This window comes from Lutra lutra, chromosome 15, assembly GCF_902655055.1.
Source record: "Lutra lutra chromosome 15, mLutLut1.2, whole genome shotgun sequence".
Lineage (NCBI taxonomy): Eukaryota > Metazoa > Chordata > Mammalia > Carnivora > Mustelidae > Lutra > Lutra lutra.
This window is the reverse complement of record NC_062292.1, coordinates 54,881,550-54,897,308: the sequence shown is the minus strand read 5'-3', so window position 1 is coordinate 54,897,308 and position 15,759 is coordinate 54,881,550. Positions and strand designations below refer to the sequence as shown.

Sequence of the window (15,759 nt, the reverse complement as noted above, 5' to 3'; positions counted from 1 at the left end):
TGGGCACTTTGATGTAACCCTGTCATGCCCTTATGCTGATTACCTTCTTGTAGAACAAGAGATATTGACTAGAGAATGAATGATGTGTAGTTCCTGCTCTCACCCACTTTGCTCAAAGAGCAATGTCTTTAACATATGAATTTTTCTATTTTTTTTCCCTCCTTTCATCCTTCCCTTTGGCTTTCTCTGTCTCTGTTTTTTTTAACCTTCTCTTTCTTTCTACCCCTTTAGTCGCGTGTTTGACACTCTCTCCATTTTTTCTCTCTTCGTTTGTATCTCCCTACATCTCAGGCTTCTCTGCAGAATGTCAAACAAAGATCGACACATTGACTCCAGCTGTTCGTCCTTCATCAAGACGGAACCCTCCAGCCCGGCCTCCCTGACGGACAGCGTCAACCACCACAGCCCAGGTGGCTCTTCAGACGCCAGCGGGAGCTACAGTTCAACCATGAATGGCCATCAGAACGGACTTGACTCGCCACCTCTCTACCCTTCTGCTCCTATCCTAGGAGGGAGTGGGCCTGTCAGGAAACTGTATGATGACTGCTCCAGCACCATTGTTGAAGATCCCCAGACCAAGTGTGAATACATGCTCAACTCGATGCCCAAGAGACTGTGTTTAGTGTGTGGCGACATTGCGTCCGGGTACCACTATGGGGTAGCATCGTGCGAAGCCTGCAAGGCGTTCTTCAAGAGGACGATTCAAGGTTAGTGTTGCACCTGGAACGACCCTACCCTCTTCCAGCCTTCCAGTTCTTATCCTTGTTGATCAAGTTGTACAGTCTTAATTCTGCCTTGAGTACAAAATAGAAATAGATTGCAGAAGCTTGTGGAGCAATTAAAGACTAAACTCCCCCAGATATGCCTCCTATCAATTCTGCTTTCACCATTAAGCTCTAACGATGAAATGATAGGAAGCTTAGGGTTAAAAAAAAAAAAAAAACACTGCTGTTATCAGAGCAATGTGGGTCTGTATAGCAACTAAACAGATAACACTAGATCAGTAGTATTTTTGCCTCTTTGGTTCTTCTTGCAGATGCATGGAAATAATAAATATTTTAGAGCAGGGTTCAGGGTTTTGAAACTTGAGCATGCATTAAAATCACCTTGTGATCTTGCTAAAAGGCAGATCACCAGGCCCTACCCTCAGAGTCTGACTCATTACATCTGGTGTAGAAGCCCAAGAATTTTTATATATAAATATATATATGTATTTTATATAAAAATATATACATGTATTCTATATATAAATATATATGTATATATATAAAATAATATATAAATATATATGTATAAATATATAATATATTATATATAAATATATGTATAATATTCATACATACATATGTATAAATATATGTATATAAAATATATTTTGTATATAAATATACATATATTTATATATAAATAATATATATATATTATTTATTTATCTGACACAGAGAGCGAGAGAGGGAATATAAGCAGGGCGAGTAAGAGAGGAGGAACCAGGCTCCCCGCTGAGCAGAGAGCCCGATACGGGGCTTGATCCTAGAACGCTGGGATCATGACCTGAGCTGAAGGCTGATGCTTAACAACTGAGCCACCCAGGTGTGCCAAGAATTTACATTTCTAACAAATTGCCTGGTGATGCTCATACTGCTGGCCCAGGGACCACGCTTTCAGAACCACTGCTCTAAACAAATTTAATTGTCTCCTACCTTTCTTCTTTCCCTGTGGTTGGATATACTTTCCTCACCTTTTCAATGAACTTTTAAAAAAGTCTTCCCAATTATTCCTAATTATAGAATATACCTGCAATGTTTATAAGATATACCCAAACCTTTTTGGATTTTTAGCTTTATACATAGCAATATAAACGTAGAAAAATGTGGCCGAAATTTGCGTGTGCTCCTTTCAGCTCACAATCCACAAATAGAGACCTCCGCTCAGGTGAAACGCTATCGATCTGTATTCTTACAGGAAATTATAATTTTCACTTTTGTGGATCCTTTGTGATCCACTTTTGGAGAATATAGGGAAAGGAAAGAATTATTGCTTATTGGAGATCCTCAGCTCATCAGTGATTCTATTCTCAGTGGTTTACAAAATGTTTTCTTCTTAACAAGCACTTCTGGATACACCTGTCAGTGGTTCTCATCCTGGCCGCAGTCTCACTGGCATCACCTGGACACTGAAAAAAAAAATTGATGGCAGGGCTCCTACCCCCAAATTCTGAATGAATTGGCTTTGGGTGTGGCCAGGGCAAGGGTGGGGGAAGATTTTTGAAAGCCTTCTGCTTAATGTTTTGATAAAGTCAAGGGTAAAGATCGCTGCCTTCCTTGGTGCTGCTTTTTGTAAGTAAAGTGTTTCTCAAAGTATGGGCTAGTGAACCAGGGGTATCAGTATCACCTGGGAATTTATTAAAAATGCAGATGCCCAGGCTTCATCCCAGATCGCCTCAATCGGAATCTCTGGGGGGTGAGCCCAGCAATCTGTGAGTACTCCCCAGGTGATTCTGATGCTTACCCAGCTTTGAGAACCGCGGCTCTCTACTGTGTTGCTGCTGATTTACTGACTGGCCATTGTCTCTAATGGTCCCTTCTTGGATGTAACTGAAATCAGTTTAATAACTGTTATGTACTGATTTTTAAAGTGCAAATGAGATTGTTTGTTAAATTCTAATCCTTCCAAATGTTTTAACAAAAGGTGATTATGAAATCCTTTATGTGTACGTAATCTCCCACCTTTTTTTTCCCACTTACTGTTCTTAGCGGAATGGGTTGTACCATCTCCCATTTGCTTTTGTGTTGCCTGTGACATCGCCACCTTGTTTTGTAGCTGAGGAAGCCACAGTTAAAGGGTTAACTTAAGGGGAGCAGGTTTTCAAGACATCATAACTCTGACAAAATTGAGTGGATATTTAAGCCTAACTTTTTCATAGCCTTTTAGAATTTTAACGGAAGAACACAAGCCAAGTTAGTATGGAGTACGTATGAATTCCCTAGATATTTTGATGGCTCTCTCTTCCTATTTTATGGCTTATCGTTGCCATATTTTATTTACTATTTTCTTAGAAAAATCCTTCATCCACTGGGGCTTTCTTTTCTTTTCTTTTTTCTCATCTGTAAATTGAAGGCACTAATACCTACTTCAGGGAACGTTTAAGGATAAAATGTAATGGGAAATCGTAAGTAGAGTGAGTAAAAACAATGGTGGGCGACCTGTGGAGCTTCCTCACACTATTGGGCATTTGAGAAATGTCCTTAGCCTGCTTTCTAACATTGTAAAACTTGAGAATGAAAACATATTTCAACTCTTTGGGTTCTTACTGGCTATTGTCCAAAGGCATTAGAATACTTTTGTTACAGAGCATCTAAAACTCATACCGTTAGTAATTCAGTTTTGTTTATTCAGTTTATACAGCTCTGGCATTAAAACTACCGGAAGATAAGCTAATATTTTGGGAACAGGTGCTCTGTATGCTGATATAAGCAAAAGATTCTCACTATAAAAACCACTTCCCTTTACTCAACAAATATTTACTGAGGACCTACTGTGAGCCAGACATGAGCACACTGTCTGGAGCTGCATCTTACCAACATTTTATTAAAATTTTGTTCTCAAACCTTTGTGCATTGAGGTGAATTCCTCTACAAGCGTCTCCTGTCTTGAGGGAATACCAAATTTTTAGTATGGTGGTGGTGGTGGGGTGCGGGCAGTGATTAAACTCCTTTGTCCTTAGTATGTTTCCAAAAATAGAACAAGTATGAAACAATTTCCTGGCAGGGTTTTTTTTTTTTTTTTTTTAAATCATATAGCTTAGATATTAATAGCTCTGCAGTAGTTATTTACTGAGCAATAACTAAAACAGAGCAACTGGAATTCCGTGCCTGATTCTTCCTTAGGATGCTGAAATGCTACCAGAAGCTTAACAGAGCAAAGCACAGGGTGATTCTTGGCATTGATGTATAGTGCTCAGTTTTACTCCATATTGGAGAGTGCAACTTTCAAGGATTTTGAGCAGGAGACAGAGATGTCACTGTCCAGATTAGCACTCTGGACTCGCCCACCTGGCTGGCCTTGTAGCTGGCAGCTGGGCAGCACTGAGTAAGGCTGCCCCGCTAGCTACATCAGCAGGTATCACACCGTGGTGCTAACTGAGCCCCAAAAAGGCAGTGAGGCAAATAAAGGGATTAAATTGTGAAAGTATAATGTAATAATTAGGGTGGGAATTGTAAGGAAGACTGGAACAGCCTCTCCTTTCTGAGGCCCAAGTTAGATAGCAGTTGAACTCCAAAGATACTGAAAGTGGCTTGGAATCTCTTGTATCATCACAGAGTCTTACTCTGATGCTGAAGGGACGCATAATCTATTCTCATGCCTTGAGGCAGCCATGCAGCCAAACTCTCCTTGACAGATAGAAGTCTCTCCCTTCCCTCCCCTACAGCGCTTCAGGGAATGAGAAGAGATTATGCAGTTCGCCTTAAGAACGAGTCTTTCTTCCTGTTCACAACCCTTAGGCCCGGGACATTATGTAAGTGTGGCTTCTGCCTCACCAGCACGGGCTCTTGTTGACCTGACTGCGTAAACTGTGCATCCAAAGGCACAGTCATGGGGAATATTACCTTTTCTGTTTTCCATTCCTGTTCTATTATAATAATTTATTTTTAGGATTGATTTTGTAATATGTAATGAATATCAATTATAAAAGTTGGGCAAAATACTTCTTAAATTTACAGACAAAAAAACATAGATCCAGAGCATATCTTAAGAAAGGTAATGAGGGGTGCCTGGGTGGCTCAGTCAGTTGAGCATAAGACTCTTGGTTTCCGCTCAGGTTACGATCTCAGGGTCATGAGATCGAGCCCAGCATTGAGCTCTGTGCCCAGCAGGGAGTTTTCTTGAGATTCACTCTCTCTCCCCTCGTGTCCCTCTGCCCCTCCCTGCCCTGTGTGGTCTCTCTCTCTCTTAAAAAAAAAAAAAAAAAAGGAATCTGAATTGTTCTTTTCATAGATGAATTTGGTATTCCAATTGTGAAAGGCAATTAATTATAAATTCCAGTGAGGCATATTTTATTTATTGACTGTTTCCAAGTTATCATTGGAAAACTATTGAATTAGGTCAGCATTTAGGGAAAAGTCAGGTTGTTTTTGTTTTGTTTTGTTTTGTTTTGTTTTCTATTGACCAGAAAGTTTTTAGAAGATTTGGCATTCCTGTCACCTGACAGGGTTAGAAGGGCACCAGTGACTTCATTGGCATTTTCTAGGTTTTTTTGTGTGTATGTGATATCATTTTTCTGATTTCTTTCTAATTACACTGTTAGTCCCAACTCATAAATGAGTGGAAAATTTTTTGTGTGTGCACCTTCTCATTAAGAGTTTTCCCCAGACTGTAGTGAAGAAAGCAAGAGCAGGAAAATATCTTTATATGCTTCCCTCAAAGTGTCAATACATAGTATCAGTTAACATACAAAATACTAGCTCTCTCTTTATTTCTCCATTAGAATATGGAAAATAAATATTTACATATATTTGTATGCCTGACATAGCCATTTCAGCTGCTCATTTCTGTGTGAGAGATAGGCATTTTATTTTGCCCCCTCTTTGATGAAGAGGAAATTATATGTTTAAAACATAGGGTTTGGCTTTTTTTTTTTTAAGGTATTCATTTTTATAGCATAGGGTTTGGGTTCATATAAAACCAGACCTAAATCTCAGCCCCTTAGAGCCGAGAGACCTAAATATCACTGTGCCTCTGTTTCTCAGGTGGGAGTGTCCATCAGAGTACCTGGCCCAATGAATTATATTAGCTCAATGAATTATTAGCGTCGATTACTCTTGGTAATATGACCAGAATACTCAAACACTGGGTGGTTCAGATATTCCAGCACAGAGGTGTCCTTGATGCTAAGCTAGGATGTGGTCTTCCTCAGATCACAGCTGTGATAATTAACCCTTTTTCCCTATAGCCATTCTTCATAATAGCGCCCTTTTATATCAGGAGGCATTTAGGTGGCTAAATGCTAGCTAATCAAACTAAAATTTGATTAGTTTTACATAGTTTTATGGTGATCGATTAGCTTTTTTCTTTTCTTTTCTCTTCCCGGTGGCCATGCATGGGAAACTGGGTAAATCAGAACAGGAGCCTGAATCCTGGAACTTGCATGAGATATCCCACATGTGGGATTCAGGAATGAGGTAGCAGGACACCCTTGCAGCGTGGGATATAGGAGTGAGTGTTATGAGCACTAAGTTCACTCTGGACATTTGTGGGCCCTGAGAGAAGAGTACCATGGTCAGCCACATAATGTATGTGTAATACTTAGAAGCTTATAAATCAAGATAACGAAGTGCTGAGGAACATATGTTCTGTTCTTTTATTGGAAAAACATACCTTCATGATGGCCGGGGAGGCCAGCTCTGCATTTTGAGTTCTTTTTTTTTTTTTTTTTTTAAAGATTTTATGTATTTATTTAACAGAGAGATACACAGCAAGAGAAGGAACACAAGCAGGGGGAGTGAGAGAGGGAGAAGGAGGTTTCCAGCAGAGCAGGGAGCCCGATGTGGGGTTTGATCCCAGGACTCTGGGATCATGACCTGAGCCCAAGGCAGAGGCTTAACAACGGAGCCACCCAGGCACCCCTGCATTTTGAGTTCTTAGACTCATAGGAGTTTTGTATCAGCAAGAGGCAGTAGAAGGAAGATCAGTCCTTAGCCTACAATCTACCCCATTTCTCTCTTCCCCTCTACCTTCCATTGTGTCCTGTGCATAGTCTGGACATCCTGCTCACATGTCCACGGCCCACTGACCTTTCCAAACAGCTGCCCCTTGACCATTCCTGGGCCTCATAATGTGCACACCAGCAGTCCAGTCCAGTCCAGGGCACCTTCCAGAGGATGGACCCTGGGGAGAGGCCCATGCAGGCTTTGGAATGGGGCTTACGGTGATTTAGCCACAGAATTTGAGGATCCGAGGTATTGGGAATCAGGGAGTACAAGGAGGTTGGCTCCTAAGCTGGTCTTATCCCCTTAGTCTGTCAAAGGAGTCCTTGCACTGAGTCAAATGCCTTCTAAAGTTCAGGGCTTCGGGGTGGGGGCTCTTTTTGTCTGAGTCTAAAGGTGACACTGATAAGAGCCTAAATATCATCTGAAACATGGGGCATTAAAGATTAGGCATTTGCCTGCTAGCCATCTGCTAACGCTGTAGGCATGGCCTGTGGATCTGATGTGCTGACTTCTTTTCCACACTGCTGACTCCTTGCTGGAGCGGGCTGCCTAGTCCTGGAGGGTCTTTGCTGGGTGTCATGTTTTCTTTGCCATTATGTGCTATTTTGGTCTTAGAAGAGAATATTTGCAACTCTGGAGGAAAAAGAAACTTACAAATTGAGCGTCTGAACATCCTCTGACCCTTACAAAAGAAAATAATCAAATATGATCTCTTTAACTTAAATAGTATTTAGAGAAAATAAGGACCACAGTTTATAAATGGCTGCTTTAAAACTCTAATACGTTCTAAGATTGATACTCAGAATACTATGGAAATGTTAAAATTGACTTGGAGAATCTCAAGGGTACCAGTTTGGATGCAGGATTAAATTAACTAGTGACACTAATGTTTACAAAAGAAATATTGTGTACGGTTCATTTGCTCTAACTCAGAGCTTGCTTTTTTTTCACTTTTTCTTGTACTTGAAGGCAATTTTGTCTGATTTTTAGAACTACATGGATGTTGCCAAATTATAAATTAGAGATATTGCTATACTCCCACTATTTTAATTGTTAACCTCCGTGTTTATTTTCTTAGTACAATTGAGTGTTGCATGCTGTCTTTGGTGTATGGATGTTTGAGGAAACAGCACAGTTTACAGATTTATCGCTCTCAGTTTTGACTTAATGAACCCACTTCTTAGGACAAATAAGTAGTGACGTCTTTCCCTGGCTTGTTCTGACTCTTGGGAATGGACCAAAATTGTCACCACCCCTCAGGTCATTGTAGACCCCGAAAGTAAATATCTTAGCATCAGGGGGGTCGCATGCCTTCTGTGTGGTATACTCTCCTTGGCTTTGTTTTATTTTTTAAGCTGTTTAAGACTATGAAAACCACTCTGAACTTGAGGCCATACAAAAACATGTCTAGGGCTCAATTTGACTGCTGGGTAAGTGCCAGACCCAAACACCCCAGTGTATCTTCCTGGTGGGCAACCTTGACTACCAAGATTTTCCTCAGGAGAACTTTTTCAGGCAACTTTGCATACATATCTTTTGTTTAAACTGGAAGCAAGTTCTTTATCATAATGATCTCTTAAGTACGTTGTCTCAGTTTTCAGAATTTTTTACTTTTTTGGGGATTAGATTTTTCTAGTCTCTTGTCACCCTTCACTATGTCATATCCGTGTGGATTAGCCAGCTAATTGGAAAGCAGAATCAGTGTAAATTAAAATAAAGAAACATTTAGAATGGTTGGTAAAAAGTTGGATCTTGGGTCATATAAAATAAGACTGATTATTTTCAGAGATTAAATTGCAAGGTTGATCTTTGATCAAAGAAAAGAGAATAGAGTACTTAACGACCCTCACAATATTTTTCTCTGAAAAAGATACTAGGAACTCAAGTTTGTGACATGACAATCTCTGGTGTCGTTTACATGTTTTTTAAACACTTTGTTATGTTACTGTATTTTGAAAGTCATTTAAAACCAACACATCATTTTAACTATTGACTCACAGGAGAAGTTTACCAGTTGGGCAAACACTGGATAAGAATGTGTTCTGTGAAAAAGGGTATATGCCAATGGCATTCAGGGAGGATATGAATTTTCAGTGAGACTCTTTATGCTGTGGCAAAATGTCCGACTATAGTTTGTGTCAGATTACTGAGATTTATTAATTTGTTGAATTAGGCAGACAAAAGTCACTTTCCTGGCAGTATATTTGCAAAATGAGTGACAGTCTTTCCTACTAACTGTGTTATTTCACAGTGATTGGGAAGAGGGGAGAGTAGGCGTTTTATGTTCCTCTGCTAGATTACGTTATATTTATTTTCAAGCAGACTCCACGCCTAGCACCTCAGCCCACTGTGGGGCTTGATCTCAAAACCCTCTGATGGCGACCTGAGACAAAATCAAGAGTCAAACGTTTAGCCAACCAAGCCACCCAGGTGCCCCTATTTATACTCATTTAAAAGAGGATGTTTGTAGTAGTAGTATCACTAATTTTTAAAAGTACCACAGTTATAATTAATAAAAGGACAAGCTTTTTAGTAATCTTTATTTATTTTTTTTTTAGAAGATTTTACTTAGGGCGCCTGGGTGCCTCAGTTGGTTAAGCAACTGCCTTTGGCTCAGGTCATGATCTCAGGGACCTGGGTTCAAGTCCCACATGGGCTCCTTGCACAGCAGAGAGTCTGCTTCTCCATCTGACCCTCCCCTCTCATGCTCTCTCTCTTTCTCAAATAAATAAATACAATTAAAAAAGAAATATTTTATTTATTTGTCAGACTGAGAGAGAGAGAGAGAGAGCACAAGCAGAGGGAGAAACCGGTTTCTGGTGGAGCAAGGAGCCAGATACAGGACTCCATCCCAGGACCCTGGGGCCATGACCCGAGCCAAAGGCAGCTGTTTAACCAATGGAGCCACCTAGGTCTCCTGTTTTTTTTTTAGTAATCTTTAAAACTTAGCTCTATCTGTATACTTTAACTGAAGTTCTCATGTGTCTGTAGCATTAATATATTCTCCTTTGATTCTACTCTGATATGGCCTACGTTATAGAATCAGAAAATGTAAGTGTGTAATTCTGGATTATCTACACACATGCATACTTAAGAGGCTATGCTCTCTGTTATTTATTTTTGTAAACTTCCTTTCTTAAATAAAGCCCTCTGCACTCAGAAAATACAGTCAGTTTCCCGTGGTTCCCCTGAGCTAATGTCCGCAGAAGTAGCAGCATGGAAGGAAGGGTACTGACTGTGGCATGAGGCCAGGGACTCTGTCTGGCTCCAGTGGGACAACATCTCCTGTGGTGACCCACCTGGGTCCCCCAAGCCTGTTCCTGACTCAGTCACCCTCTCATGGAAGGAAGCGTGTGCACTGCCATTTCTTCCAAGGGATCTGTTGGTGAGTCATTATCTTTTCTTGGCCTGTCCCAGCCTACCACTTGTCAAGTCTGAAACACCTCCCAGCACTCTGCACCAACCTTCTTCTTGGCAAGTAATGGCTGAGGACTTCGTGTGGTTTACATGCTCACGTCTGAGGGATTTTAAGGATCAGTTGAGTGAATTCTTTAAAAATGCCATTTGCTTTCCTGTCTTCTAGCAAGGTAGACTTTTACATGTGTGATGGACTTAGGAAATGGGATGCGGCTGACACTTGGCTTGCAGACCAGCGGTTTTCTTCTAAGGGCCTGCCACCCTGTCGCCCTCCGGTTAACTGGCGACTGTTTGACTAAGGTCTGGAGGCTGTTTTTTGGTTACTAGATAAACTACCCTGCAAAGGTATCAGTGCTTCTCTTTCCATTCTGATAGCTTTCATTCTTTCATTCTTGTTCACCTTTGACCAAGAACCGAGCCCTGACAAATGAGGCTGTTTTGTGCAAAGAAATAACAGATAAATTACCTTGTTAGAGTAGCCCAAGTAGCTTTAGTAGGAATGATACCTCGTGCTTTATAGTTTCCAAAATGCATTTTTTTTAAAGATTTTATTTATTTATTTGACAGAGATCACAAGTAGGCAGAGAGAGAGGAGGAAGCAGGCTCCCCGCTGAGCAGAGAGCCTGTCTCGGGGCTTGATCCAGGAGCCTGGGATCATGACCCGAGCCGAAGGCTGAGGCTTTAACCCACTGAGCCACCCAGGCGCCCCCCAAAATGCATGTTTTTATACCTGTGTTAAAGTAATTACATGATAAGACCCTTCCTCCAATAAACTCAGAATTGGTTATGGCTAAATTCAGGTAGAATAAATGATAGTGTTCACCCTCAAGGTAGGAAAGAAGACCAAAAGAAGTGATGAGAGTTCTGTTGTCTCAGGTCCCCCATTTTTTTTTAAGTTGGCTCCATGCCCAGTATGGAGCCCACTGTGGGGCTCAAACTCATGACTGTGAGATCAAGACCTGAAATGAGATCAAGAGTCGGATGCTTAACCACCTGAGCTCCTTTCAGGAGGTGCTCCTTTCGGGCTCCTCTGGATGTGAATGTGTGTCACTTTGGTAATTGGTCACGGGAGTATATGTCTCAGTATGATTTTTTTGGGCCCCCACGAAAGGAAACATCAGTAACTTATTAAAAAACAAGTTTTGAAGGCTGTGAGGCAAGTTGTGAGGAGTGGCAGGGTGGGGTTTCAGGGCCTGGAACAGAACTTTTTTTTCTTTACCGATAAAGGGTAGTGGTTCATTTATCTGATATTCTACTTGATAAACTTAGATAATGTCTTAGATGTGATAAAGTACACACACTGCCTTAATTCACTTTCTTTTGAAGTTGTTGATAGTGGGATTCAACAATTTGAAGGCCTAGTCACTGGAGCTCACTTAGACAATTTTGCAAAGTTTCAAGTAAAAGCAAAATTAGGTAAAAGATGCTGGCAAAGTACTGTGGTTGACACGAAAAGTAAATATGTGTTTGCATTTAAAAGAAAGGATGTTTAAACATTTATTTATTTCTTAACGTTTATTTTCTTTTTATTGTGGTAAAAATAACACAACATAAAACACACACAGCAAAACGTGCACATGACATAAACACAGAGCATAAAAATTTCCATCTTAACCGTTTTTAAGTGTACAGTATAGTAGTGTTAACTATATGCACATCATTAGGCAACAAATCTTTAAAACTTTTTTATCTTGCAAAACTGAAACTCTACGCCAAGTAACTCTCCATTTCCCTCTCCCCCAGCCTCCGGGAACCACTTTTGTACTTTTCATGAGTTTGACCACTTTTATCTCCCAAATTCAAATCATGTAGTATTTGTCTTTTTGTGATTGGTTTATTTCAGTTAGCAAAATGTCGTCAGGTTATCCCTGTTGTAGCATGTGATAGGATTTCCTTCTTTTTTAAGCTGAATCATATCTCATTCGAAGTCTATACCACACTTGCTTTCTCCGTTCATCCATCAAAAGACAACAGGTTGTTACTGCCTCTTGGCTGTTGGGAGTAATGCTGTAGTGAACACGGGTGTAGAAACAGCTCTTTGAGATCCTGTTTTCCACTTCTTGGACATATACCCAGGAGTGGGATTGCTGAATCATATGGTGATTCTGCTTTTAATTTCTTTCTTTCTTTTTTTTTTTTTTTTTAAAGATTTTATTTATTTATTTGACAGACAGAGATCACAAGTAGGCAGAGAGGCAGGCAGAGAGAGAGGAGGAAGCTGGCTCCCTGACGAGCAGAGAGCCCGATGCGGGGCTCGATCCCAGGACCCTGGGATCATGACCTGAGCCGAAGGCAGCGGCTTTAACCCACTGAGCCACCCAGGTGCCCCTCTGCTTTTAATTTCTTGAGGAGCCTTCGTACTGACTGGCTTTCCATAATGGCAGCATCATTGGACGTTCCCAGTGACAGTGCACAGTGGTTTCAGTTTCCCTGTGTCCTTTGGGGTACTTGTTATTTCCTTCTTGTTTTCTTTTTTCTTCTTTTCAGAGTGGCCATCCTGATGAATGTGAGGGGAATGTTTAAACATTTTTGAGGGGTTTCGGATAATTCCCTGAATTTGAAGTTCTAATCTTTTACCTCCTTAGGCTGTCTGTAAATAATTACATATGTGGACAATGTAAATACTTGTTTTCAGCCTCTGGAGTTGCATACAGGGCCTTTACCAATAATGATAGATGAAGGATTCATTAGTTTGTCATAATAATAATGACTCTGTCAGTTTTTGCAATGTGCCTCACATTGTTCTAAGTGATTTACGTTGATTGTTCTATTTAATTTTTCCATTATCCCAAGGAAGTAGATGCTACTATTATAGTGTGCTTACAGTATCTATTTATATACGTGGAACTTGAGGCACTGAGAAGTAATGGCCCAAACACAATTGGGTATCAGGCAACCTGAACCCAAATTCTGTGCTCTTTACCTCTCAGTACCCTGCCTTGCATATTTTTTTAAGCTTTTAAGGCATTGAATAATTTTAGACTGAATTTTTCTTGAGAGATTTTAGTCCATGGGCAAAATTTTCCATTAAGTTGATAAAATAAAAATGGGGAATTAAGAATATTCCCAAAGTTATGATTAGATCATATAAAAGGCTTTTTTAAAAAGGAGACAGTCAGAAGTAAGCCTTAAAAGGAACTGTTTTTTTTTTTTAATTCAGTTTTAGAACCCCCCCCCATAGATGAAGCGTGAGAGTAGAGCTCTTCAGTACCATCGTATCCGTCTTCTGCCTCAGTTCCCTGGATTTTTATCTTCTGACACTCATTTCGCTGCTGGATTTTTAGTTGTTAGTTTTAGATTGATCCCAAAAATGTACCTCCACACTCACCACTGGTAACACCTCCCTGACTCTTTAATTCTTAATTTTAGAAGGAACGAAGTTTATTTATTCTCTTGTTTTGATGTGATGGTGATTTTCCTCTTGTATAAATTTTGTGACTGCAGCAGAGGGCAACTCTTTTTTTCTTACGATGAGTACTAGTCAGAAGAAGGGGGGTGGGATTATTTGAATAGATCTGTATTTTTTTTTTAAGATTTTTATTTATTTATTTGACAGATGGAGATCACAAGTAGGCAGAGAGGCAGGTAGAGAGAGGGGGAAGCAGGCTCCCTGCTGAGCAGAGAGCCTGATGTTGGGCTCAATCCCAGGACCCCGAGATCATGACCTGAGCTAAAGGCAGAGACTTAACCCACTGAACCACCCAGGAGCCACTAGATCTGTATTTTTAAAGAAAAATCTATATTCTTTGGGATTAAATCTTGTTTCATTTTGGTTTGAACAAACTTAATGAGACAACTGTATTCTAATATACTATTTAAGAAAGGCATAGCTCAGGGGCACCTGGGTGGCTCAGTCAGTTAAGCATCTGACTCTTGATTTCCGCTCAGGTAGTGATCTCAGGGTTGTGAGATCAAGCGGCATGTCGGCACCCTGCTGGGTGTGGAGCCTGCTTGGGATTCTCTTCCTCTCCCTTTGCCCCTCCCCCAATAAACAAATACATAAATAAACAAATGCATAAATAATAAAGAAATAAAAAGGCACCGCTGAGTAATAATACAAAAAGAAGAGGATTTAGTACACAGAAATTTTTGATTAATTTAGAATTTAGAGCCTGAAATGTGAACATTCCTTGACAGTGAATCTGAAAGCAGAGCCAAGTCTACATTCTGATATCCATTTTTCAGTGCAAACTATTAACATAGTTTTCATTTGAAGAAGATCAGAGGCAAGTACAAGAATCTTCAAAGGAATGAATCTAGCCGGAGATTTGTCCTTCATTGCACCTTTTCTTTTTTTCCTTTTGCCTCCAAAGCATCTTCACTACTCCCAGGGTACCTCTTCGCTTCTGGAACACCCTCACTGTCCCCCAGAGGCTTCAGATTATGTTTTATATGGAGAACCATTTCAGATGTTACAGATACTTAAAGTGAAAGCCCTCCAACGCCTTCTTCCATTTGTTCTTCTGGGATGTTACCAATTTGCTAAGATTTCTTTTGTAGTGTCTGCACCTAACTTGTAGGAAACTACTTTACAGGATTGGAAGTAAGAAAGGAAATAATGGGTAAGACTGTGAAGTGTTTTGTATCATTGCAGCCTTTCGTCCATATGTTTTTAGACCAGAGCTCTGTAAACCAAGGCCCAGTGCCAGAATCATTTTGCTAAAGAAAGTTCTACTGGAACACAATCACCACGCCCTTTCTTGTGTTGTCAATGGCTGCTTTTATACCTCTGTGGGATTGCTGGGACTCACAGTAGAGACTGAATGACCTTTGAAGCCGAAATATTTACCTATCTGGGCCTTTAAGGAAAAAACTGGTTCACCCCTGCTGTTCTGTGAAGGAGTGAGAGCTGAGCAGGTATCCCCTTGGAGGAGGCATTGCCTGACCCACCTCTCCTGGACCATCAGCACACAGGAGACCTCCACTCTCCCCTGTTATGTTTGCCCCTATGCTCGTCTTCCCTGAGGAAATGCCAGGCACTTCCCTGCAGTCCCTATCATAGCAGACAGTCAAGTGCACGGGTTTTGTTTCAGAGAGGAAAATCTTCAGGCACAAACGCTACATGTTGGGAGCTTTTGTGGTTTCATCTGGGTGTTCCTTGTTTTCCTCCGCATCCCGTTGGCAGTCCCGTCTGAGCTCCCTGACCCTTGGGGTAATTAGTGATTATGGTCTTTTGAGTATCTGTTTGCTCGTAATTCTTATAATATGCCTGTGATGTGGACATCAAGTCTATGCCTTTTGGCTTCCTTGTAGCAGGCGGGAAGAAATTCTCTGCCTTGCGTTTCCTTTCCTCTGCCCTGAGTACTAGCTCCTGCCACTTGCTGAGCCCCTTGAGCTCTTTTGCTTCCTGAACCCCTTCCCTGAGTGTAATCGTAATGTTGTAATTTTTGCTGGGAATCATTGTTCCTTCTGTGTCAGGCGCTCTGCTCAGCACCTTGAAATCTGTCTTGAAATCTCGAAATCTGACTTGATTTTCACAGCAATGCCATAAAGGTATCCATTGGTGCAACCCATTACCGTTTCATTCCTGAAGAAGATAACTTCAAAAAACTGCTGACTCCTACAGAAAATTGTTGAACCAGCACTTGAATCCAATTCAACTCCTGTCTTATAATCATTGTTCTAGTGCCTCCTA

At 40.7% G+C, this 15,759-nt stretch overlaps 1 protein-coding gene across 17 annotated transcripts in view; it reads left to right on the top strand.

Annotated features, from left to right (window-relative positions):
• Positions 1-15,759, top strand: part of ESRRG (estrogen related receptor gamma) — a 625,647-nt gene that overhangs the window by 439,676 nt on the left and 170,212 nt on the right. For all 17 annotated transcript variants that reach the window (XM_047704102.1, XM_047704099.1, XM_047704103.1 and 14 more), the window contains one exon: positions 292-707. In XM_047704102.1, coding sequence (XP_047560058.1) covers positions 305-707 — 403 coding nt within the window. In that variant the 5' untranslated portion in view covers positions 292-304. The remainder of the gene's footprint in view (positions 1-291; positions 708-15,759) is intronic.